The sequence below is a fragment of the Porites lutea genome, chromosome 1, assembly GCF_958299795.1.
Source record: "Porites lutea chromosome 1, jaPorLute2.1, whole genome shotgun sequence".
Taxonomy (NCBI): domain Eukaryota; kingdom Metazoa; phylum Cnidaria; class Anthozoa; order Scleractinia; family Poritidae; genus Porites; species Porites lutea.
In genome coordinates this window covers 11,033,753-11,057,107 of record NC_133201.1, presented here as the reverse complement: position 1 = coordinate 11,057,107, position 23,355 = coordinate 11,033,753, and the positions used below count along the sequence as shown (strand labels likewise).

The 23,355-nt window shown below is 39.2% G+C and overlaps 4 protein-coding genes across 4 annotated transcripts; 2 read left to right on the top strand and 2 right to left on the bottom strand.

Moving 5' to 3' along the window:
* Positions 1-194: 194 nt before the first annotated feature.
* LOC140947469 (activated CDC42 kinase 1-like) lies at positions 195-4,529 on the top strand. The gene is made up of 3 exons (XM_073396612.1): positions 195-535; positions 3,599-3,781; positions 4,524-4,529. The coding sequence occupies exons 1-3, from the start codon at positions 296-298 to the stop codon at positions 4,527-4,529; spliced, it is 429 nt and encodes a 142-aa protein (XP_073252713.1). The 5' UTR covers positions 195-295.
* Positions 4,530-4,621: 92 nt separating this feature from the next.
* LOC140944873 (uncharacterized) lies at positions 4,622-14,871 on the top strand. The gene is made up of 9 exons (XM_073393979.1): positions 4,622-4,799; positions 5,746-6,023; positions 7,515-7,641; positions 8,569-8,721; positions 8,999-9,099; positions 9,270-9,361; positions 9,513-9,555; positions 9,952-10,004; positions 10,702-14,871. The coding sequence occupies exons 1-9, from the start codon at positions 4,698-4,700 to the stop codon at positions 12,966-12,968; spliced, it is 3,216 nt and encodes a 1,071-aa protein (XP_073250080.1). The 5' UTR covers positions 4,622-4,697; the 3' UTR covers positions 12,969-14,871.
* Positions 14,872-14,978: 107 nt separating this feature from the next.
* LOC140944862 (melatonin receptor type 1B-B-like) lies at positions 14,979-16,732 on the bottom strand. The gene has a single exon (XM_073393969.1). The coding sequence runs from the start codon at positions 16,606-16,608 to the stop codon at positions 15,559-15,561; it is 1,050 nt and encodes a 349-aa protein (XP_073250070.1). The 5' UTR covers positions 16,609-16,732; the 3' UTR covers positions 14,979-15,558.
* A 3,435-nt stretch (positions 16,733-20,167) lies between these two features.
* On the bottom strand, positions 20,168-21,381 carry LOC140947380 (uncharacterized). The gene has a single exon (XM_073396502.1). The coding sequence runs from the start codon at positions 21,368-21,370 to the stop codon at positions 20,168-20,170; it is 1,203 nt and encodes a 400-aa protein (XP_073252603.1). The 5' UTR covers positions 21,371-21,381.
* Positions 21,382-23,355: the final 1,974 nt, after the last annotated feature.

Sequence of the window (23,355 nt, the reverse complement as noted above, 5' to 3'; positions counted from 1 at the left end):
AATTTCTCTTTTGAAGCATACGATTTGTCATTTTCTATTATTTTTCTTTAGCAGGGGATTGTTGAAGGACGTTTTGAGCATCATATCACAAATTTTCTGCCTTTGTCATTACGTATTTGAAAAAGCTTCCGAAACTAACAGTTGATGGAGATACGTATTCTCCATAACAAAAATTGCGCGCCACAAAAGCAGTCATAGCCGGCTTCGAAACCAGATGAATGAATGAAAACGTGTATATGGCGTTGTGTACGTGATGTGAAAGTTCAGCTTTAAAACTACTATATATTCCGGCAACATGGATAAATCGGATCTCACAGAACAAGAAAAGGTTAAAGAGCTCTTAAAGGAGATACAACTTGACCAATTCTATCGACAGATTCATGGCAAATTACACATCACTCGATTATCACATTTTGATCACGTTACAGAGGAAGATCTTGATGATCTAGGAATGGCTAAACCAGAGCAGCGAAGGCTCTTCGAAGCGCTCAAGAAATCAAAGAAAAAGTCTCTTTTCAGTAGTTTTAGACGAAAGGTAAGGTTATTGATTTAGATTTTAAGGTTTACGGCTCGCTGAGTCATTTCGTGTGGGTGGCAATATTTTGACTACGCTTTCTACCGCACTCTGTCCTTGTTAAATTCCCACTGGGATACTTCTTTAAGTAACGTTTAGTCGTTTTTCCCTTTATAAGTGATACGACTTTTGACGGCTTTTAAATTTTCCGTCGTATATCACTTCACATCGTTTGTAAGAAAAACATAGGTAAAGTACAAGCGAAATTATTTTAGACAATTCAAGTTCGCGTTGATCGACGTGCCGACGGTTTTAAAGCTCTCACCGTTTATTTGAGATGTTTAGTAAATCTAAGAGCATTTTAAGTCTAATATCAAGTTGAAAGTTACATGGCCAATGAAGCCACACATGGCCAATGAAGCAACTAAAAATGTTTTCACGCAGTTATGGACGTACAATCAGCCCATCCTAGTCTGACCTCCAACTAAGAAAGTTCACGTGGCGACGGCAAATTTCCGAAAAGCGTGGCGTACAAAAGCGGAAGTTCTGATTTGTATTAAACGAATTATTATTTTTGTTCAGTCTACGTAAGGTCACTGTTTCTGTGTGACCCGATCGAATGATTAAACCTTCAGTAAAGATTTTTATTTCTTAAGGCGTGTTACATATTTTCGTGTGATGAAACTGTAAACAAACCATTCATTGCACGTTTTGAAATTAGCATAATAAACTGAACTCCCGCGAAAGCGGAATTCCTGACAAATTTCGCTTTGTTGTTGCTGCGTGTTTTACGTTTTATAATACCCATGAGATCCATTTTTTTGCTTTAGCTAGTAAAAGAGCCCATGTTATGGGGACGCATCGACGAGTAAAATAAAAGTTATGTTTCGCTGCACGTGCAGATTCCTGTATTAAACTCTCAAAAATGAATAATGAGAGACATTGCAATTTACGTACGAATTTAGCGCTTTACGTGATAAAAATTTCAGTTTCTTTGACGAAGCGATGAAACATATTTTCCTTTGGTGATTTTAGTTATTTTATTTGGTGGCACAAAATGTATAAAGTCTGGCTCATGATTTCTGCCATTTCCGCGAAGAGTTTTCAAAGCTTTACATAGAGCTCACTTATGTGTACTCACCTATTGAATTGGCACTTTGTTGGCGAAAAAGCGTTGCAATGTGCTTGGAGTGAATAAATCTTTTATCTTTAGCTGCGTACATGCTATGGATAATGGCACAATACCCATGCACAAAGTCAAGTAATGCTTTGATGTAACCAAACTGTGACTTTATTATCTTTTTTGCTATCCACCATACAGTGTAAACAATAATAAACAATAACAATAATCCATAGAATCTATTGGAATCCTTCTTTCTCAAACTGTCCATCTTTTAACCTTAATCCCTTCCCACTTCATTAAAGAATGCCAAAGCATTCTCCTTTTCTGTCTAAAAACTGCAAAATAAATTCATTTTTCTACTGAAGGGCTGTCTACATTTCGTATTCTTGGTTGCTATCCTTAAAAAATTAGAATTTCTAAGTTGTTGCTACTACAATTATTTGGGCACGTCTCACCACTTGATTGATGAGTGGTATAAGTTCTGTAGCACTAGAGGACCTGCCAACCCTCATGATTTCTCTGTCAGTGAGACTTTTTTATCAGTCTTGTTTCACAGTCTCGTTGTGACTCCAAAGGAACATTCTTTTTTAATAATTAATACATCAACTTTTGTGAAGAAATACTGAAGTTTTTACTGGCCATAGGCACCTTATGGCCTTGCCAAAACTCCAGAATTTATCCAGCAAAGTTGTTGGTACTGTATCACTTTTTATGATGGGTCCAGACCCAGTTTTTCTGTAGCATAGATGCACCTTAAATCTTGGGTATTGGGTACCCACTCTGTGTCCTCCGTCCAGTTTTCATTGAAGTTAAACAAAATAAAAAAGAAAGGAAAAGAATCCAAAACACAATGGATTAAAATGATGAAATTAAAGAAACATTTTCCATGTTCCCAGGCCTTCATATGATTGTGCCTTTGATTGTGATCTCAGCCTTTTTGAAATTATTTGTTGTCTGGCTGGCAGGCTAAAGAAAGTTCTGTCTCTGTTTAGCTATACCCAAGCAGGAAAGATTGCGGGCTTGGTTTGTGCAAAAACACATGTTCAGTTTTGCCTCCAATAACTGACCAAGCTTGTTTGGGCAAGGTGGCTGGATATTGGTCTCATTCTTTTTTTGGCATCTTAATGGGCCTTTACATGCACATAAAAATGCTCAAAAAGAACTAGACCAATATCCCAAGCCATCTTACATGGAATCTTTCACTTGGTCATTGCATTTGTATGGTGGGTTATACATTGTACTACGGTGTATATCTACTTTTTTACTAGTTATAGCTATTGCTAAGTGCCAATGAGCAAAGATTCAGTTACCTATATAGCTGTTTAATTTGTTTAGGAAAGTCATGGATTTATACTGTGACAATAAAAAATTCCAGCAGGCAAAATTAATGCGACAGCTATATGCGTGTGTTGCAAATGAATCCACCCAATGATTGGTTGAGGCCAGGATGAGCACGGGACTCACAAACATGTACATGGCTTGTGTATTCGTTGTTCTGTGTCATGTGTTCACTCAAAAACAATGCATTCTCTGTTCTGCATTATGTCATAAAAGTTACCTTACACTACCTTATGTTACATCGCTTCAAGATCCATTCTTCCTTGGAACTTTCATGCACAGCCTAATTAGGATTCCCGTTGGCAATTATATTCTTTAATGTCTGTATTCTGCAGAAAAAAATAAATGGACTCTGGAAATTAATAACTGTTTTAGCATTTATTACATTGAAATATCTAGAAATCTGTTTGAAATAAAATATTCTGATATTTGTAATATTTAATTGGTCCAAAAATCATGGTAAAAATTAAGATTTGTAACATAACTTTTGTGTATCCTTATTCTAGAATATTTTACAATCATTTGAACTTACTCTTCATTTATGGAAGAAAAAAATAAGGTGATAATTAATAAATAAACCTACAACATTTTTTTTCTATAGCGATGTGTTTTGTATTTTGTAGAAAACAAAGAAAACAGAATCCCGTAGTGACTCCACAGCAGAGCGGATGAGTTGTTATGGTGTGTCTGGTGATGCCTTAACTTGTCTCATCAGTGAGCAGTCTCTCACACTTTTTGAGATGCTTGGAAATGGGGCTTTTGGTTATGTAAGACGAGGGAAATGGGTGAAAAGCTCTCTGAAAAAGGTACTTTATTTTTCTTGAAAATTAATTAAAACTCTCTTTCGGTGTTTGTCTGTTGCATCTGCGTGTTACAATAATCTTCATGTTGAAATCTGCATTAAAGTGGTAACTTTTTTGCACTGTGTCATCACTGGCTAAGTAAATTGAAAATTTCATGCTGTCTTTCACCAGGGAACACAAAGTTCAAGTACTCAGTGGCAAAATCACAGCTTAGTTATAAACAAATTGGTTCCCCAACATTATCTCAAACATTTCAAACAACAAAAATGAACTTTGAAAATCTGTCAGCACTAGTAACAAGTTTTCAAAAACCCTAATACTGCAGTCTGCTTGAAATGTTGGTTTTTCTCCATCCGTTTGTATTTTTTCTTTTATTTACACCTTTTATAATGTTCTAAGGATTCAGACTCATTGCCTGTTTATAAAACGTGACCAAAGAAAAGGAACTTAAAAGCATAGCTAAAGAAAACGATTCAGCTAGTGCTTAGACCATTTATTTATTACCATACATAAGGGGATCTTCTGGACCCTTCTGGTCCTAGACAAAATTATGGTGATATTATTTTTCAGTCATGATTTATAAGTTTTATACCTGTGGAGGAAATCCTCTTGCGTTATCATTTTAAATAAAACCTCTATGAGAGAACTTAAGCATGGTACCATTTATTTCTTTGGTCTTTACCAAAAGGTCATTTGAATTTAAGGTGAAGTTTTACTTAAGGCCCATTAATTCTGCTTTTATTAGGAGTAAAAGGTTGAAGGTGCCTTTTGGTAACAGTGTACAATCATGTACAGTGTGTATGAGTGTCAGTTTTACGTGCAATGCAATGACAACATGCTCTTGCCAAATAATTTTCTTTTAAAGGTCAATGTGGCGGTAAAGTGTCTGAGAACATGGAATGACAAGGCATTTATACAGATGCAGATGGATTTTATCAAAGAAGCTAATGCAATGAGTTTGCTGGATCATCCACATATAATCAAACTCTATGGTATAGTGTTGTCAACTCCAATGATGCTGGTAAGTTTATAAACTGTAAATCAGAAAGATCTGTTTCAGCCCTAGAAATGGGGCTGTTTCGGTGATTAAAATAGGGTCCTATTTGTGAGTCTAATTTGGCTTCCTAAATCAGGGCCAATACAGCCCAATTAGCCCTGATTTGGACCCAAGGGCTAAAATGGGCCCCAAGGTGGGCTGGAATAGCCTTTTGATTGGGCTGTTTTGGCTTAAATTGTGCTCAAATGGCTCAAGAAGGGGCTTATTTTTAACCTGCAGGGCTGAATTGGCACTTTTGGGCTGAAACAGATCATTTTAATTTTCAGTGTACATTATGCTAAGTCTTGCCCTGGATGTTCAAAAGATGGATCAGAGTCTGGTCTGGAAGGGTTTTTTTCTGGGATTTGGGATATTGACCAACATACAGTGCTGGTTTTCTGGAAAACGCAAGGTGTCTTAAGGGGAGATGGGATTTTACAGCTGCCCAGGAAACAGGATTTTCCAAAATTTAAGCATAAGATTCGGTTTGTTTTGTTTTGTTTTTTGCGTCTACATGTATGTTAGGAATTTGGGAAATCATTTGTTTAAGTGGCAAATGTGAATCAACCAGGCATGCGCTAAGTGTTGTCTCCTTTCAAACCAAACTATAAAGTGCGCTTTGTTACCGGTAGTTCATTTTATTTTATTGCTTTTGGAAACAAAAGAGGAATTCTGGAAAGCGATGAAAAAATAGCAAGATGCGGGATTTTCATAAAAAAGGAGCAGGAATGTGAGGTCAGGACTTCCCCTCCAGACCTTGTTGGATATTGCGCAGACATGAGAATTTTTGCCAGCAGAAAAAATGCTGTTTCCTCTCTAAGATCTATGACTCCCTGCAGGAACTCTTTAAAGTAACAGACACATTATTTTTGACATTATTTAAATTAAGCCCTGCATTGTAGTAAAATGGTCATCAACCTTTCTTTTAAAGGTCACAGAACTAGCTCCTCTTGGCTGTCTGCTTGCCAGACTTAGAAATGAGCCTCAAAGCTTCACAATTAGCGGACTGAGTGATTTTGTGGTTCAGATCGCATCTGGAATGGCTTATCTGGAGTCCCAGAGATTTGTTCATCGGGATCTTGCAGCTCGAAATGTTTTGCTAGAATCTTATGAGAAAGTCAAGATTGGTGACTTTGGTATGATGCGTGTTCTTTCAGAAGAGGATGATCACTATACTATGCACCCCAGTGGCAAAATTCCATTTGCTTGGTAGGTTTTTTAACAGTTAACTTTCTCTGTGGCTTCAAGACTGCTTACAGTGCAACTGCTGTAATCATGGTCAACTAGACAAAGTTCACCGATAGCATCACAGGAAAATAACAATGTTCTGAAAAAAAGTTGGTTGTCAATCATAATTACTGAGAAACAAAATAAACAACATGGATCAAAATTAACTAATTACAACCAAATCCTCTTGCCCGTTTTTCTTTAAATACAGTGTAACACAGTGGTTTTGTTACCTCAGCATCCTGCGCCCCTGATGCATAAAAATCCCCACAGATACCATGCATGCCATGAATAATTTATTCATGGAGGATGCGATCAATAATTGGTCTGAAGATGTTTTTTTAGAATATCCTGTTCTTGTGATTTCTGTGGCCATCATTATGGCTGTTGTTTAAAAGAAGAAGAAGGACTATATTTTAAATTAATATTTCAGTAAACTGTAATAAGAGGTTTGGAGTCTGTCTTTAAAATAACTGTCTGGTTTTATAAGAATTAATGCCCTTTCATTTTGTGACTCGTCTTTTTCAACTGGGACTCAGTGATTCAGGACTGGGACTCATGATTTTTCACAAGAAGTGTCTCATGATTCACCATACTATTTGTAACAAAATCACTGGTAACACTTCATTTCTTAGAGACATGTGTGGCCAAGTGGTTGATGCCTCAAACTCCAGATGTGGAGGTCTGGGGTAAAACCTAGCCTGTCGCGTTGTTTCCCTAGACAAGGAACTTTACTCCACTTTGTCTCTCCTCACCCAGTTGTATAAATGGGTACCGCTGACGTATTTCTTGGAGGGGGGGGGGGGTGGGGGGTGGAGTAACCCTGTGATGGACTAGCATCCCATTCTGGGGGGACTAGCAATATATACTTCATGCTAAGGAAACCAGGATGAGCTCCGACCATTTTAGCCTTAGGTTCATGTGCGCCTTTAACTTTATTGATATTTTATTATTTTTTAATTTCTTTTTTAAATTTTGTCGCCCTAACAGCAACAAACTTGTTGACAAATTCCTGTGATGTTTTTCTTTTAAATGATGTCGAAACCCTATTACAGAAGTTTTGCATAGCATTATCTATTTCTTTTGATTTTACAATTAACAAAATTGAATTTTTGTGAATCTTTATTTTTCATCAGCCTGTACTGTAACTAAATGTATAACAAGTGAATTGGTTTGAGTAATTCTTGCAACCACATGATTATCTTCAGTAAGGATATTTTTAGTCAAGTATTGTACAGTGGAACCCCGTTAATGCGACCACCGTTGGGCCATGAAATCCTGGTCGTAATAATGAGGTGGTCACATTAACAGGGTCTACAAGAGAGTAAAATGACTCAATGGTTTTTAAGTTTGGTTTGAAAGAATATGGCTGTAATAACAGGTGGTCTTATAAACGGGGTGGTCGTAAGGCGGGGTTCCACTGTACAACTTTCTACAAGCCAGTGTAGGTCAGTTAAGTCTTCCTACTTTCAGGTGTCCACAGGAAGTTCTCAAGTTCCGTAAGTTCTCTCATGCTTCTGATGTGTGGGCATTTGGGATCACTGTGCTGGAGTTGTTTTCATATGGAATGGAGCCATGGCCAGGGCTAAATGGAGCTGAGGTGAGCAGAGGATCAAAGCAAGGTCTTCTCTCTATGCAAGTTCACAGTATTAACAGGGGCTATTAAAGGAGTTATGTTACACTATTTGCTATCTTTTTAAAAAAGCTAAACTTTTTCTTATGTCAATTGAATTTCCAAAAAAATTGATCCAGTTTTTTTGTTTAGGACATTACATTTATTAAAGCACTGATTTTTTTCCTCTGTGTCCTGCATCCCTGACACAAAAAAAATCCCTAAAGATGTAAAATAATCCATGGCATGCATCCCGTAGGACGCAAAGATTGATCAATCAATCTGAACATGTGTTTTTGTCAAAATGTCCTGTTCATGTAATTTCTGTGGCAGTCATTGTGGTTGTTGTTTAACGAAGCATATATCTTTTAGCCTTTTTTGAGCTTTAAAATAGAAGGACTATATTTTAACTTCAGTGTACTGTGTAGTAGCCCTGAATCAGCAACATAAGGCAGATGAAATTGTGACAAAGAACCTTAGTTGGGTTGAAACTGTGACAATGTAGGCAACAATCCCAATTATACTGACAGAGAAGCTTACCCCCCCCCCCCCCCCCATAGATGAAATGACAGGTTTTGAAATCCAGACTAGAAACAAGCATACCCTTCAGGTAACCCCTCCCCCCTGCCAAAAGAGGGTGTCATTGTAATATGTTTGTCAATAGACCAATTTTGATTTATTAATTAAATTCATACTTGGCTGCGAGGCCTGGGGGAATAAAACAAAAGAAATGTATTATTCATTGCTGAGCCTCAAGATGATTTCCTTTGTTTTATTCCCCCAAGCCTCGCAGCCAAGTAGCATTAATTGGTGTATTGGCATCCTCAAAGTCTTGATTTAATAATAATGGAACAATTATTTTTCTTATAATGCCTTTCATTGGTTGATCTTATCTCTGTTACAATGTCTCTATAGGTTCTAGATAAAGTGGATCTGCCATTATGTGAGCGACCTAAAAAACCTGATCACTGCCCACCAGAAATCTACAACATCCTTATAACGTGTTGTTGGTCACATGAACCGCACCAGAGGGCAAGGTTTGCAGTACTGAAGAAATTAATGGATGAGGTATGCATCAATATGAAATTATTTTTTTACATGTCATCAAGCATTGTACAATAATACAAGTGTATGAAAAAAAAAATTAACATAGATAACGATAATCATTATCCTAAACGTAACCTTAATCATAATCATAATCAGAGGCATAATGATCATAATCATAAAATTTGACATTAATTTTATTAATTTTGTTTGAGTTATTGTGCAGGGTTAAGATATGTGCATCATTGCAGGGAGCTCTGTAAAATCAGTCAATATTTCTTTTTATTTTTATTTTTTCCAGGCTCACCCTCTGAATGGTGCCGCTGTTTATCCCTATGAGAGCAAAAGCCCATCAAATCTGAGTTTTCAAGCAGGAGATATCATCACGTTGCTTGATGCGAGGTAGGTACAGAACTAACAAATTTTTCAATGAATTCTTTTCGGCTTCTGCTTTTGTAGTTGGATTGTAAACCAGTAGGCAATGATGAGCATATATTGTATTCAAAGGTATGCAGATCATTTGCAAAGTAACGTCAAGTAACAGTGTTTGTTATTTCTTACCAAATTTTTAGTCCAGAATCTTCATGGTGGCGGGGCCAAAACATGAGAACAAAGCAAGTAGGAATGTTTCCCTCAGAACTTGTGGAGAATGGATTAAGGCGAGGTAGCCATTCATTTTTTTTCTTTTCTTTCTCAACAATCGTGCTTTAACCTGAAGCCTGCTTAACATACCCTTCGAGAAAAACGCGCACTTACATGTAGGATACATGTAGGTTAATCGTATCTGTTGACACCCCTGTCATTTGCTTTTACAGCAGTTTCACCACCTATAAGGCATGTGATTTCTCCAAAACAAAGGTAAATATCAATTTTTTATTTTGACTGACTGTCAGACTAACTTGACTAACTGAGTGCCTGGTTGGTTGGTCGGCTAACTGACTGACTGACTGACTATCTGACTGAGCAATGGTCTGTACGATGGACTGACTTATTGGCTGTCTGGCTGATGGAGTGACGAAACAGAATGGCTGACTAACTAGCCAGTTGACACACAGACTGACTGGCCGAACAACAGGCTGCCTACTGGCTGATTTGCTGTTCGTTTTCCTGATTGTTAGAAGAAACTGCATATAAAACAGCAGTATGTTACATGTACATGTTTTACTGCTTGTTTTCCCTGTCGACTTTTTTACTAGTAGTCATATACGTCTTTGTTTCACTTTGTTTGTTTGTTGGTTTTTTTTTTCCCGTTAGAACTACATCAAAAAAGACCTCCAAAAACTGTGACCAGCAGCTTCCAAACTGCAGTAAGTACATTACAACATGTAGTGCTTTCTTTGTGTACTCAGTGTAGCTCGAATAAGTTGAATTTGATAATCCTAGAAGTATTCATAAACTTCATTAGACAATACACTAAAAAAATTGTTTGACTAATGCGAGGTTCATCTAGCCCCTGCCAGTAACACTGAGTGTGACAAAGTCGAGGTACAGGATAATTCATAACTACAAAACAATTCTCGCACTGCCATCACCTCTTCTTCCTCCCCATATAAATAAAGACTATCTGGCAGCTTTTCAGGTTTGCTATGCCGAAACGTTTGGTTTTTGGGGACAAGAAAATCTTTTCCCCAAAATTAAGTATTAAGTACCATTTTTTCACTGGCTTATAGCTTTTTAGCTTGTGTCGCAGAGGTAATTTAACCTACGTCTGCGAAGAAGTGCCGAGATTCTTGTTCTGTATTCAACGAATTGCATTTACCGGAAGTGCGTTTCAATTTACTTTGAACCTGATTGTCAGATTGACAGTAGATTTTTTAACAGGCCAATGATGGCGTAGGTGGAGTTGGAGGCCAGGAACAAGGATTTTAGCGCTGTTTCACAAAGGGACTTGACCAGAGTTAAGTTTCGTCTCTGGCGCGGGCTAATAGCCTTTGGTCTCCCAAAACAATCTTGGCAGGCTTTTTCTGTGCAGTTGCTGATTCTAAGCTGTCTTTAATTTTTCAGGGTGTGGGAAGCCTCACATTTATGAGACACCTATCCTCTTGGATTCACAAGACTTGTCTACGGTCAGCAGCAGTGGAAGCACATTTCGCTCTGTTGAGAGTGACTTAACTTCATCTACTGAGGTTGACAGTGGCTACTCTTCCGGTGTAGACGTCCGAAGGCTCAATCTTTCTAGCGGAGAATACAGTTTGGAGCAACAAGAACCATTTTTTAGTGCAGTGTATGAAAACACAGTTATCGGTAAACAGAACACCAAGTTAAAAGGCGATTCTTACGAGCTTATGTCCCCTGCATGTAATCTTGGGGCCGTTTCTAACCCAATTCCCATTCCGAAACAAGGAGCTGGAGAACCACGATACGTCAGGAATCATCATATTGGGCAAGTCACACCTTCGTTGTCAGCGGATAGATATCCTTTGGATTTCAACAACATCTACAACCAGAATTTGTGTAGCATTCAAAATGAATCTCCTCCCGCGCTTCCATCGAAAATGTCATCTTCGTTGCCAAGCCGTACGGTAGAGCAGATGAACCTGAAACAACCAAGGATTTCTAGAACAGCCTCTCCGCCTGGAAGCAAAAAAGTCCCACGTGAGACTGGTGCAGGAAAAACTGTTGCCCGGGTGATGAACGACTCCCTAAAGGAGGTTAAAACCAAAAAATCATTTGATGGTTCATTGATCAAGCCTGAGGAGGATGATATATATGTTGAGTTGTCAAGGCCAGTTGGTGGAATTCCAGCAACTCTGCCAGTTACTGCAACTGGCAGCACTTCCTCAAGGGAGCCGCTGAAGGCAGTCAATAGAAATTCATACGAAAACAATTTTATTCCAGTTAAGTGTGATCCTCACAAAGAGAGGAGTGTCTCTGACCACGAGTGTGAACGAATCAGATGCAATTCAGAATTTCAGTCGGCAGAGGACAGGACAGATAAAAATGGTCGCTGCAACAGCTGGCCTACCCAGCAGGTCTATGACAACCACAAATTAAGGGATGGTAGGGAATCGACTACGTGCAGCAGTTACTATGACAATCATAAGATAAACAACGAGGAAACCAAAGATGCGTCGTCTAACTTGTCCTATGATAACTGGAAGATTACAAACACTCGTTTTAGTGAACAACAGACGTCCAACTCCTTCTATGAGAATGTTGAAAAACCTGTTGATCATTCTTTGATGAACGGTGAGGATGCTGACCACGACAAGACCACTTCTGAGAGATCTGCAAATGGCTCCTTAAACAGGGATAGATCCGAGGACCATATTTATGAAAACTCCCTTCCTAGTCCAGGGCCCTTAAGCTATGAGAACTTTGCTCCAAGGTTTAACGCAGAGAGTGACAAGAGTGGTATAAAAGAAGTTTTGTATGAAAATTGCGAGGTCTTAGACAAGAGGAAAGAAAAATCATGCAAGATATTGAGCGAAGGTTTGTCAGGAAATACACATGATATTGGCAGCAGAGTCAGTGAAGAATTATCCAGCTCATTACCGGCAAATTGTTGCTGTGTAGATGTTGTTGCAGGGGAACACCCTCAGAGCCCAATAAATTTGATAGTAGAGAATCGTAACCTAAGCCCGCTTACAAGATCAAGGAGTGTCGATTCTATAAGGCAGTGCAATTGTCTCGTTGATGTATACCAGAGGGATGCCGATGACTCCCAGGAATTCCTGGATCACCCGGTTCCCCCTCCCAGATGGAAAAAAATTGAACGTTTAAATCAGACTCGATCTATGGACGTCTGCACAAAAGGGACTTGGTCAGTAACCGTGGATCCTAACATTGCAAGTGTACTGAGGAGGAGGTGGAATGGGTCCGTCAACAAGGGATCGTCTGCGGAGTCACTTCGGGTTTCTCAAGATCCTCGAATTGAAACTTCCAAAGAAGCGGAGAAACCAAGTTTGCCTTCACGTTCTAAAGCTACCAATTTGGCTGCCTCTGAAATTGCCGCCCATTCTAAGAACACGTATGAAAACGTGATATTACCAGGAAAGATGTTTGGTAAAAAAGCTCCCTTGAGTTGCCCACCTAAACTTCCTCCAAAAAAGCAGCGATCAGTCGAAAGCAATTCCTGGAAGATGGCCAATTCGACGAGGAGAGCACAAGCTTACGAAAATGTTGGAGTTTTGAATGGTCACCCTTTGGAAGGTAATGGAGTCGATGAAGGTGACAAGGAAGACAGCACTCCTCCTCCACTTCCTAGGAAGATGTCACAGAAAGGACCACCTCCGATACCATTTGGGGTTGATTTGGAACAGGCCTGTTAAGGGATAGCAAGCGTGTACTGCATGTGCTAAATTATTTCTTGTGGAGACCGGATATATATAAAAGGAGTTGCACAGTAAGATAGTAAGCGAAAATATAAATGCAGTGGAACCGTGATGTGACGGAGTGCGAACGTACCGGAAAATGTTACTTTTAGAGGCAGTGCCTCCAGAACGTGTACAACGCAACAGAAAGAGAAAGGCGTAAGGATTTTGTCTTTTTTAAATTTATACTCAACATTGCACACATACAAAAAGATTTTGAGGTCAAGTGGCGATCGAAGAGGAACTTTGTCTGATAAACTGGCCGTCAATGGAACATTTGCACGATGGAGTCATTTTTCTATTGCGAACGGAATCCTTTTCGTTTTTCTTTGCATATTTGAATTTGGTAATCCCAGCGAGGTTTAAATAACAATAGCCCTAATTTACACAAGAAAGCAAAACCTTGAAGGATTCTGGTCGTAGTTTAGGTAGGAAAATTACGTCATCGTGCAAATGACCTATTGTCTAGCATGAACCATGCAATTTACTGACAGTGAGTGAAGCGGGTTATCGCTCGTTATATCAAACCACTCGTTTCATCGGGATTCCACTTTAAATCTCATTTAATAATTGATTTTTAGAGGTACAGATTGTTTGTTACCCTTTAAAAATTATTAAGTACTGACCCTACAGGTGTACTTACAATTTTGACTCAAGTAGAAGTAATTGAATATTTTTCCTTTGTACAGATTATATTGTAACATTGTTTAGATGCTTCTAACACTTGCGCAGGCAAGCAGTGTAAATTTATTGTCTTTTACGGTTTTAATTACCATGCAATTATCTCTCAGTGTTTTATTCAATTTTATAGTTTATTTTATTGTACAATATTTTATTTCACTGACGCACCAGTTGAGCTGGAAGCTGTCAGATTTTAAGCTTAAATTCTCTGTAAATAGATATTTGTCCTTTTTCCTACTATTCTGAATATTTTAAACGGGCTTCGAGGTCATTTCTCTTTGTTGTTCATTTTTAACCGATTCATTGTCAAACGAAACGTCACTATAACAATTTTATTTGTTTAATTGGCGAATCAATTGAAGCTGGAAAGTAAAAATAATTATTTATTAGAAAACGTAACATCATAGAAAACTATCAGGCTTCGTACCTCAATTATCTCGGCTTTGGAAGACCCTTTGAAGGCCTTGGTGAACTTCATGAACTTCAGCTCTCTCTCTTTGTTTTTTTGTTTGTTTGTTTGTTTGTTTGTTTGTTTCCCACTGATTCATGACAAATGATCTTTATTTTTTTATATTCAACTGCTGGTGTTGATTCTTTTGTTTTCCTTGAAAAAAAATAATTTACCCATTGAAAGAGTTATTAACAGTTAAATGTTGGAGTCCTTGATACTATATTTTGATAACCAAAAATTTTCTTGTGAACTCTAGTCACGGCTAAGGTGGAGACACCAGTCTTTAGTATTCAGCCACGTTTAGTGGTCAAGTTAGAGTCTATACAGAAATAAAAAAAGCAGTCACTTAGTATTTAAATAATTTGAATTTAATAGGAGTAGGAATCATGTAATTACCAGGTCAATATAGTGATATATTTCGAGACTGTGTCTCGTTTAAGTCATGTAGTTGCTTGTTCAACACGTATGAAGATTGAGATCCTAGTATTTTGAGAGAGCTGTAAATCGTTTTCGCTGTATTCAATTTTATTTTATTAGTTGTATTATTTTTGAAGTATAGCAAATAGCTGTTTTATTTTTGGCATAATTTCAGTCGTAATTGCCGATGCTCTTCAAGCAGACGCTATGACATTTGAAGTAATTTATCATTTTATTTATTGAAAATAATTCATTACAGCCTTCCTCCAGCGGGGCTGCAAATGGTGAATAAAATTAGAATGTTACTATAAACGTTCTACTGTATTATCAAGATTTTTTTCCCGATTTATCGGTAAAAATGAATGTTCCTAGATAACAAAATTGAAGGACTCAGACCGTTCTATCCTTTGAAATAGCTTAAGAAAACTTCGTGTAAACCCGTGGAAAGTTAGCATAAGTATTGGAAAGCATTAGTTCAAGGAAACTTACTTTAAAGCTGGCCTGAGACAAACAGAAGAACAAGTAACTGAAACATGGTGCTTTCCACGAAACCGCTCTATTCCTGCAATCCCTACGAGTCATATCTCTATGCTTTCCTAATTTACCTTATGCTTGCTTATGACGTGTTTAGTCAAGTTCTTCGCAATTATTCCATCATTGACGTTAGTCATTGGCGTCAATGTTGTTATAGCCACGACGATGACGAAAACGTCAAAAAACAACTGTTTTTTTTTTGGCAAAACAGCAGAAAACGGCGGGTGATTTTACCGCTGTGCTAAGACGAAATAGACTGCGAATTACTGTAGTTTGAAAATAACAGCACGATTACACAAGCCTTCCGGTCAGATGGGGGATGAATCCTCAAGCTTCGGAGTCAGGTTAGAATTTTAATATATGGTAATAATATACTGTTATTAACATATAGTAAATTATAAGACGCCCTTGCATTACTAACGACCTCTTCCCAACAAAAACTAAAAGCTGTTCTTTCACTATGCTTTAATAGGTACTGGTACCCCGTCGTTTCTGCCTAATTTGCATCTGATCTTTAGGGACATCCCACAAGTCCACTCCACACTTGCAGCAGCAAGGCCACATTCTGTAGTATTCCATTCTAAATGTCCTGTTGAGTACCCCGTATAACACAGGGTTGATTGCAGAGCTAATGGACACTAAGAACACATTTAGAAGGTACACTCGTCTGGGTAAAGAATGGTTCCCTGTGACAGAGTCTGTGAACTCGATGACAAATACAGGGACCCAGCACAATGTGAAAGCGAGAACTATCGCGAAAAGAGTTTTGGTGATTCGTATTTCCTCAACGCTTATTTTTGAGTTATGGTAGTGTCCCAAGGTCGAGGTGATCGAATAAAATCGTTGCCGGTGCTGCTTGACCTTCAAGAAAACTTTGGTGTAGCAAAATATTATGACGGAGAACGGGACAACAACGTTTACAACACCAAGGACGCCGGTGTATAACTTATCAGTGAGCGGCTGGTGGAATTCCAGAACGCAGGTGATCTTGCCGGAATGAAAACGAAAAAATCCCCATCCGGTAACAAGTGGCAAACCGAGAAAAAACGCAGCAGATAATACAACTATAGTTAATGAGAAAAGGACAAATTGTTGAGTGAAAACTCTGCGGAATAGCCAAGGTTTGACGACTCGACAATAACGATTGAAGGCTAGTAAAGCTATAGTCTGCAAGGACACGAAGGCCAAGAAAAGAACTGCAAAGCCGTGCATTCCACATACTACATGAGGATATCTCCATTCACCGACCAAGAACACGCCCCAAACCAGAGGCATACAGAACGTCGCCATGGCAACGTCGGATACGGCTAAAGCAAAAATGTAGAGATAGGTGATGCTTCGTAATCGGGGGTTCCGGTAAAAAATAAGGCAGACGAGCAGATTGCCTAGCAACGCAGTTAAGTTGATAAGAACGAAGAGCGTTGCTTCTATGGCGTAGCCAGCTGTGCTCCTAGACTTCATAATGAAGAGAAGATCTGTATAAGGACTTCCTTCTGTAGACTTATTTGGCGCCATTAGCAGTTCTGCGTTTTAACTCTGTCAGGAAAGAAAAAATAATAATAAAACCTATGGAGTTAAAAATGTGAACCTACCCAACAGGACGGGAGCTGGGAGGAATGAAGACGGCAAACCTTGTGTGACAAGCTAGACAATAATTTGGTTAAAAAAAAAAAAATCCGCCAAGCTTCACCTTCCTTAAAAAGATCTTTCCGCAAAAAGCCAGAAAACATTGATGTAAAGCGGAAGATCGCAAAACACGCAAGTAATTGCCCTGTCACGTTTTTCACACACAAACATTTTTTCCCGTCGAGTCCTGTTGCGCAAACTCACTATTATCGAGCAGGGGGTAGAAAAGTTTGCAAAAAAAGCACAGACCAGAGCATTTAAGACTAACAACCTAAAAAAGCAACAATACTTAAAAGAAAATGTAATTTAAAATCCCATTTTAAAATTTAAAGATTGCATCTTCTCCGACAAAGGAAAAAAGTACGCAAGGAACTTCGCTGATGACAACCAAGTGCGTATACCGACCATGCCTGTCCCCTGGACAAGGATAACGTGGTCTTTGAGAACAACGTGTTCCAGTTTCCCCGAGTTTCCTCTTAATAATCAACATCAAGAACAGTTCAAGAAGTGTTAAAACTCTCGCTAATAATAAATAAAGATCTGAGCGGAGAAGCGAGAAAGCCGCAATGCAATTATTTACCCACAGTCATTATATTCTAGGCATTGCGGTAAAGTAAGATTTACAGAGCTTTCAAGAAAGTATTTTATGTTTGGACAGAAACTATTGCTGAATACATAGACCAGTGTATACCTTCAAAACATTGTTCAGTACTGGCTTTGATGCTCCCGCTTCGATAAACATAGATTTGATCAAGATATGTCAGTTAATTTCGACACTTTTCAAACTCTTTTTCAGGTAAATTTCATTTGAAGCCACAATCTTTCGGACAGTTACACGATTTGTTTCCTTCTGTCCTTCCAACTTTTCCCTTAAAAATTAGGCTACGTATTTCAATTCTGTCAGAGCAAGTCATTTTCACTTTTGCAACGAGTGAAATATTTGATTATTATGTGATTAAAATACACGTTTTGTATTTTAATTTGCCCTGTTTTGTCACTTCTCTTGACCCAGCGATTCTTATAAGTGGTCCGAGTGGAATGGCCGGAAATTACAGATTCTAATTTGAACCTCAGTTTTTTAACAGGGCGCCTTTTGGACGCCGTTGAGATTTTGCGATAACTTTGATACAACATGAAACGATGAGAGATATCTATAGAATTGAAGATTGCTCAAAACTTTGTCGAAAAATATTAAAAGAGATGAATAAAAAGAAATGAAACGTCGGATTAAATTGACAAACAAAAAGCAACTGCCTTTGTTATGAACTGTCAAACAGATATCGTTTTACATGTATTTCAGTAAAATCTACCAACCTGAGAAAGGCCAAGCCCTCTTAGCCCTTTCATGGAAATTTCAGCTAATGAATATCTTTATGCTGGTTATGGGCTCCTTCAATCATGCGTGATCACGCGTGGATTTATTTTATCATTGATAACATTGATGAATCCTAACTTTAGGTATTTTAGTCTTAGCTTAAGCGAAGTTTATACATTGATACGATCAAACTAGTTTGTTTCCCCTGCTGTAGAGAAAGAACATCTGCAATGGCATCTTGTTGCTCAAAATAGCAGCAACAATAAAAATATCATTGTACCTTGGGCGAGCCGGAAAAAACGTTATTATAAGACTGAGACTAAGAATTGTTTTCTGTATACCAGTGATTGTCTTTCACTGTCCGAAAATTGCAGCATATACACACATGGCGGTCGTAAAGGCAGTTTTGTGTATGCACCGATCACGATTAATCTATGTTTCAAATTTAACATTTTTAAAATAAAGGAAAAAAACCGTTCACTTACAAATTTGGACAAGTGTTGATGAAGTTTTGTCGCCAACGAGTGAAACGCTGTACGAAGCAAAACTCTCTCGTGCGCTGAAAGCCAGACCACAGAAGCTTGGGTGACCAGGCTGTAATTATGTATATATTTTAAACCAACTGACGGGTTCCAAAGCTGATCGATATGATGACTTCAATAACAGCAAACAAACGTAATTCAGGCGATTTTAATTTCAGTTTTTGAGGCTTATTTGTATTCCGGTTCCCCACCCACGAGAAACACCTGCTTCAAATAAAAATGCTTCAAGTCCTGCCGGCATTGTTCTTGAATTTTAAGAAAGAAAAAGGTTCTACAGTAAGGCTATCTTCACACTATACCTAACAGCTTTACGTGCCGACACCAAAAGCTATCCGATGTATACAAAAAGGAAAGTTCGGCACAGAACTGAAACAAGTCATTCACACACATCGAACATGGAGACAGAGTGGTGGGCCGATAGGGATTGGTGAACTTAGTTCCAGTCCTCACTCCCCACTCCCGAATATTAACTTCCGTTTCAAATTTCAGTCCTCGTTCTTACTTAATCACTTCCGCTTCGGTCCGAATACCTACAATCCTCGTCACGTTAAGTTGGGACATCCTTTGCCGCACACATATTCCAGCAAAAAGTTGTGTTTCTTAACCTTCCATTGTTGAATTTCGCGTTCAGGCTTCTGTAACCAACTCGCAAAAACCAAAATTGGGAGGGCAGAAAACATCCCAGCTGTCCCAACTAATGTGACGAGGATTGTAGCCTGTTCACTCTGCAAAAAATGTGGCTCAGAACCTATCCGATATTTGACGCTCTACTTTCGAGATCGGCGTTTCGCCGCTTCGCTCCGTTTCAGAAATCGCGCCGAAATCACTGTTCCTATGAGCTATCCACTTAAGTGGTAACACACCCTACGAAACTGACATGATTCATGGGTAAAATATTTCCATCCTTCAACGTCTCACTGCGTTACAAGGGAACGTAGTCTATCTCTAGTAAAGCAACACTTGAAGCCGTAAAAGCCCAAATCGTGATACATGCAGAGAAACGAACAGTGAGTCAAAGCTACTTTTAACCTTTTGGGCCCTATATCCACATACAGATTAGCCTCCAGACTGATCTCCATACATTTCCTTGGAAAAAAAAATAATGGAGAGAATTTGATCAAAACAGATCCAACCTTTTTTCCTTTAGTGATTATTTAATTATTTTTTTCAAAACGCTCGTAACTTTAAGTCTGATCTCGTGAGACCACAAGCCCCTTTATGACGCAATTGAAGGAGGTCAAAAACATGCTTGAATGATGACCATGCAGCTCGGCTAATTACTTTTCCTCTAGAAACCAGATTCACAAATAGCCACCGAAAAACAAGGAACGAATGTATTTTAAACGTTGTTTTTGAGCTTTGTGCAGGTCTCTAACAGTTTTGAAATAAACACCATGTCTCGTGATGATGTCAGCTTTTTAAGTAGATAACTACGACGTAAAAATTGTCACGCACATTCGTATTGACCGGAGAGGTCTCTCACTGGTCTTGGCTCTGACACAGTTTCTAAATCTACACATCGGCAAGTGAATGAGCCATGTGCCACTTTTTATTTTTTGTTTGTTAGTTTTTTAGCAGGAAGTTTCAAGAACTAGTAAAAGAAAGTGTTGAAAGCCATTATGACTAGCGACATTCTCTGATAGAAGGGCATGTTACATGTATTTCGAAATAAGCCGTTATTCTTTTGAACATTTTCAGTTCCCTTTGGTTGGTTCAATTCTTTTTCTTCCCCGGACGCTCTCATAACTTCCATGATATTATCTAGCACTAATGACATATTCAGTATTCTTCCCTTAATGTTCTGCCTCTCAGTTAACCACCTGCTTTTCTCGGTGTCATAGTATCGGTCGAGTACATTGAGAGACCAAGGAATCCCTTTCTCTTTTAGCGTGATCGCAAAGTAACGAGCAAAGTTTATTACTTCCGCCTGGTCCAAACTCCCATCTTTGTTGTCCGCTGGCATCCATGCCCCAAGGTACGTTGGCAGACCGCTACTATCGGTGAAGTCTGTGGCCTGCCTTACGGCTTTATTGACATTTTCACGTCCTTTAGGGCGGCCGTCCCCGCTCCAGTACTTCTGCCCTCCCATTTTCTTGTTTGGCCCCGACGCATAGATGTGCCACTCGGCCAACATAAACCGATCGTTCCTGTAAATATCTTTGTCGATCTTGTCCAAGTCCTTTCCCGTTTTTCCTGGTGACCCAAGGATTAGTATACGATTATTATTTCTGTCTCCCGCTGCACGAATCGCTGCAACCACATCAGAAGTCCAGCGGTTGTATTTGTCGGGTCTCATGCGAAGGCTTTCGCCACAGGTTGACTTTTTTCCTCCACAGCCATCTAGCCCAAGCTCTGTAAAGAGATTGAAGCTTAGACTGTAGTCCTTATCGCGGAGTTGCTTTGCCACAGCTGTCCACCAAGCTACATAATCTTTCCGATCATCTTCCGATGCATATGCTTGAGCGCGATGGTTGATCCACGATATGATCAGGGCGACGCCAACCTCGAGACATTTGTCAACCACTACTGTCCATTTCCTTAGAAAATAGCTGAAATCAGTGGAATTGTACGGTGGTGAATACAGATCTGCCCTAGATCGAAGCCTAACATTTGTGAAGCCCTTAAGTGAGATGTCTTCAATGTTTCGATCGTTGTACTTTGACAAGGGATCGGCTGTTTTAAACCAGTTTGTGGAAACTCCATGGTTAAGAATGAGTCGGTAAGCTGAGGGACTTATCGGAGACATTAATGTTGTTGGTATAAAGTTCAATGTCGCAAGGAGAGCGATGAGCATTATAGAGCCGCGGAGTACACCAGGAAAGCACGCCAGGAATGCATGCCGGCTTTTCAGTTTATTCAATCTAATATTTGGCAAATTCACGACCTAACACAGGAAATTGATGGGTGCCGGAGACAGTAAGTACACGAAATTAATACTGAAAAAGAAAAGAGATGGCTACGCCCAGAAAATCGTCATTTTCATTTCCGAGTTAGGGTGAACGTCAGGGAGTGCTTACAAGTTTTTTTAGCCTCACACAAAGCATGTCACTATTGAAATAAACGTTTCAGCCTTACGTTCCATTTGGTGCTATTAGAAACCTTAAGCAACGTGAACGTTGACGTCCCGGACATCAAAAATGGCAACCGGTAGTTGATAGTCTCTCTTTCAGTGCTCTGAGCTGACTCCACAAATTCGTACAGCAGGAGATAAGAAAAAGGCATCCAGAGTCGTTGTATGTCGTTGCATGTCGTTCCATCAAGCGATACATTGAACTTCCGGTCAGTGTTCTCTTCGCTTAAGCTCCCTATTTCTTTTTGAGACCGGGTATTTTGCGAGTCTCAGTGGCAAGTTAGAGTTGCAAGTTGAAAATTGGGACTGAGTTACAAGCTGCAGGGCCACTTTAGCCAGGACCAATTTTTACTGTTCTCAGTACTGGACACATACTCTCTTAGACTTGCTAAAAGTCGACCTCACGAGGTTCTTAGCGAGAGCTAAGGAGCCATATTAAATCGGACGATGGACTTTTTTGAAAGTCTAATATACCGGCCGGTCGGCCAATTCTTACAGATGAAAAGCGCTCTAAGTACTCCTTGTTCTAATGGTGACGAGATGCTGGCTAAGTCCCTTAGAAAAGTCATATTGACAGGAACTACAGATAAGATATAACGAGAGCAACCAAATCACTAGCCCATGTTCAAACGCCACCCTCCCCTAAAAAAGGGGAGTTTTTTTTTTTTGGAGGGAAGGGGGCGTCTGTACAGAGGCTAACAAATCACCCTTAAAAAGTGATCACTTCCGCAAAGAGTCTTAAAAGACCAAAAAAATATCATGATGACAGGACCGTAACCAGGATTTTATGGAGGGGGGGGGGGGGGGGGAGGGGGGATGCTAACGAGGCCAAAGTGGACCAGACTACCGAAATGTATTTTTTATTGTCTGATCCGTTTATTTAGGAAAGTAGCAATACATGAGAAATTGTAATGGCAAAGTACACGGTAGGAACTGAATATTACATTTGTCGAATACAACTGTTTGAATTAAGTTATAAAGGAGTAATTTTACAACGTAAAATGATACATCAAAATACTACGAAACTAATCCGTCAGAATAGTCCCGAGCTCCAGCCTCCGTGGGTGTTTCGTGGCAAACAGATTTACCACCTCATCCAAAACAATTTTAACTTGATAATGTATGTGCATTAGTACGAGGGACGACAGCCTTTCCTGGCCCATGCATGCCCTGTTATATGTACGCAGCCGCCTTAAAGACATCGGCTTTTCATAGAATATTGTCATGACATCAGGAAATGACGATAAGAGACCAAGAGAAACATTAAATATATTTTCCCTCTTTGTGTCTCGAAAACTTCTATTTTGATGGTTTGGGATGCCTGTGGATTGCTGCTTTAGATTAACCCTCCCAGTCCCTCTCCGAATTGTTACGCTGTGTTCCCTCACTGGTTTTTTATCAAGCGAGTTTGTTTCATATCGAGGACACTGGAGGAGTAGGGACTAAATCTCAGAGCATAATAATGGGATCAAGACTGGTGGACATTGCGAAAATAAGTATGATTTACCTTCTATATCTCGCTGTAAAACTATAGTTAACTGAGATAGTGGTTTCAGCTGGGCTGTCATTGCAGACTGCACTGTCATTGTCAGCGTCTGATGGCTCTTGACAGGGTACTTTACCAGGGGCGGATCTAGGGGGAGGGTGCAGGGGGTGCGCACCCCCCCTTCCCCCTGAGATGACCTGCGGTTTTCTAATACAACTGGTAT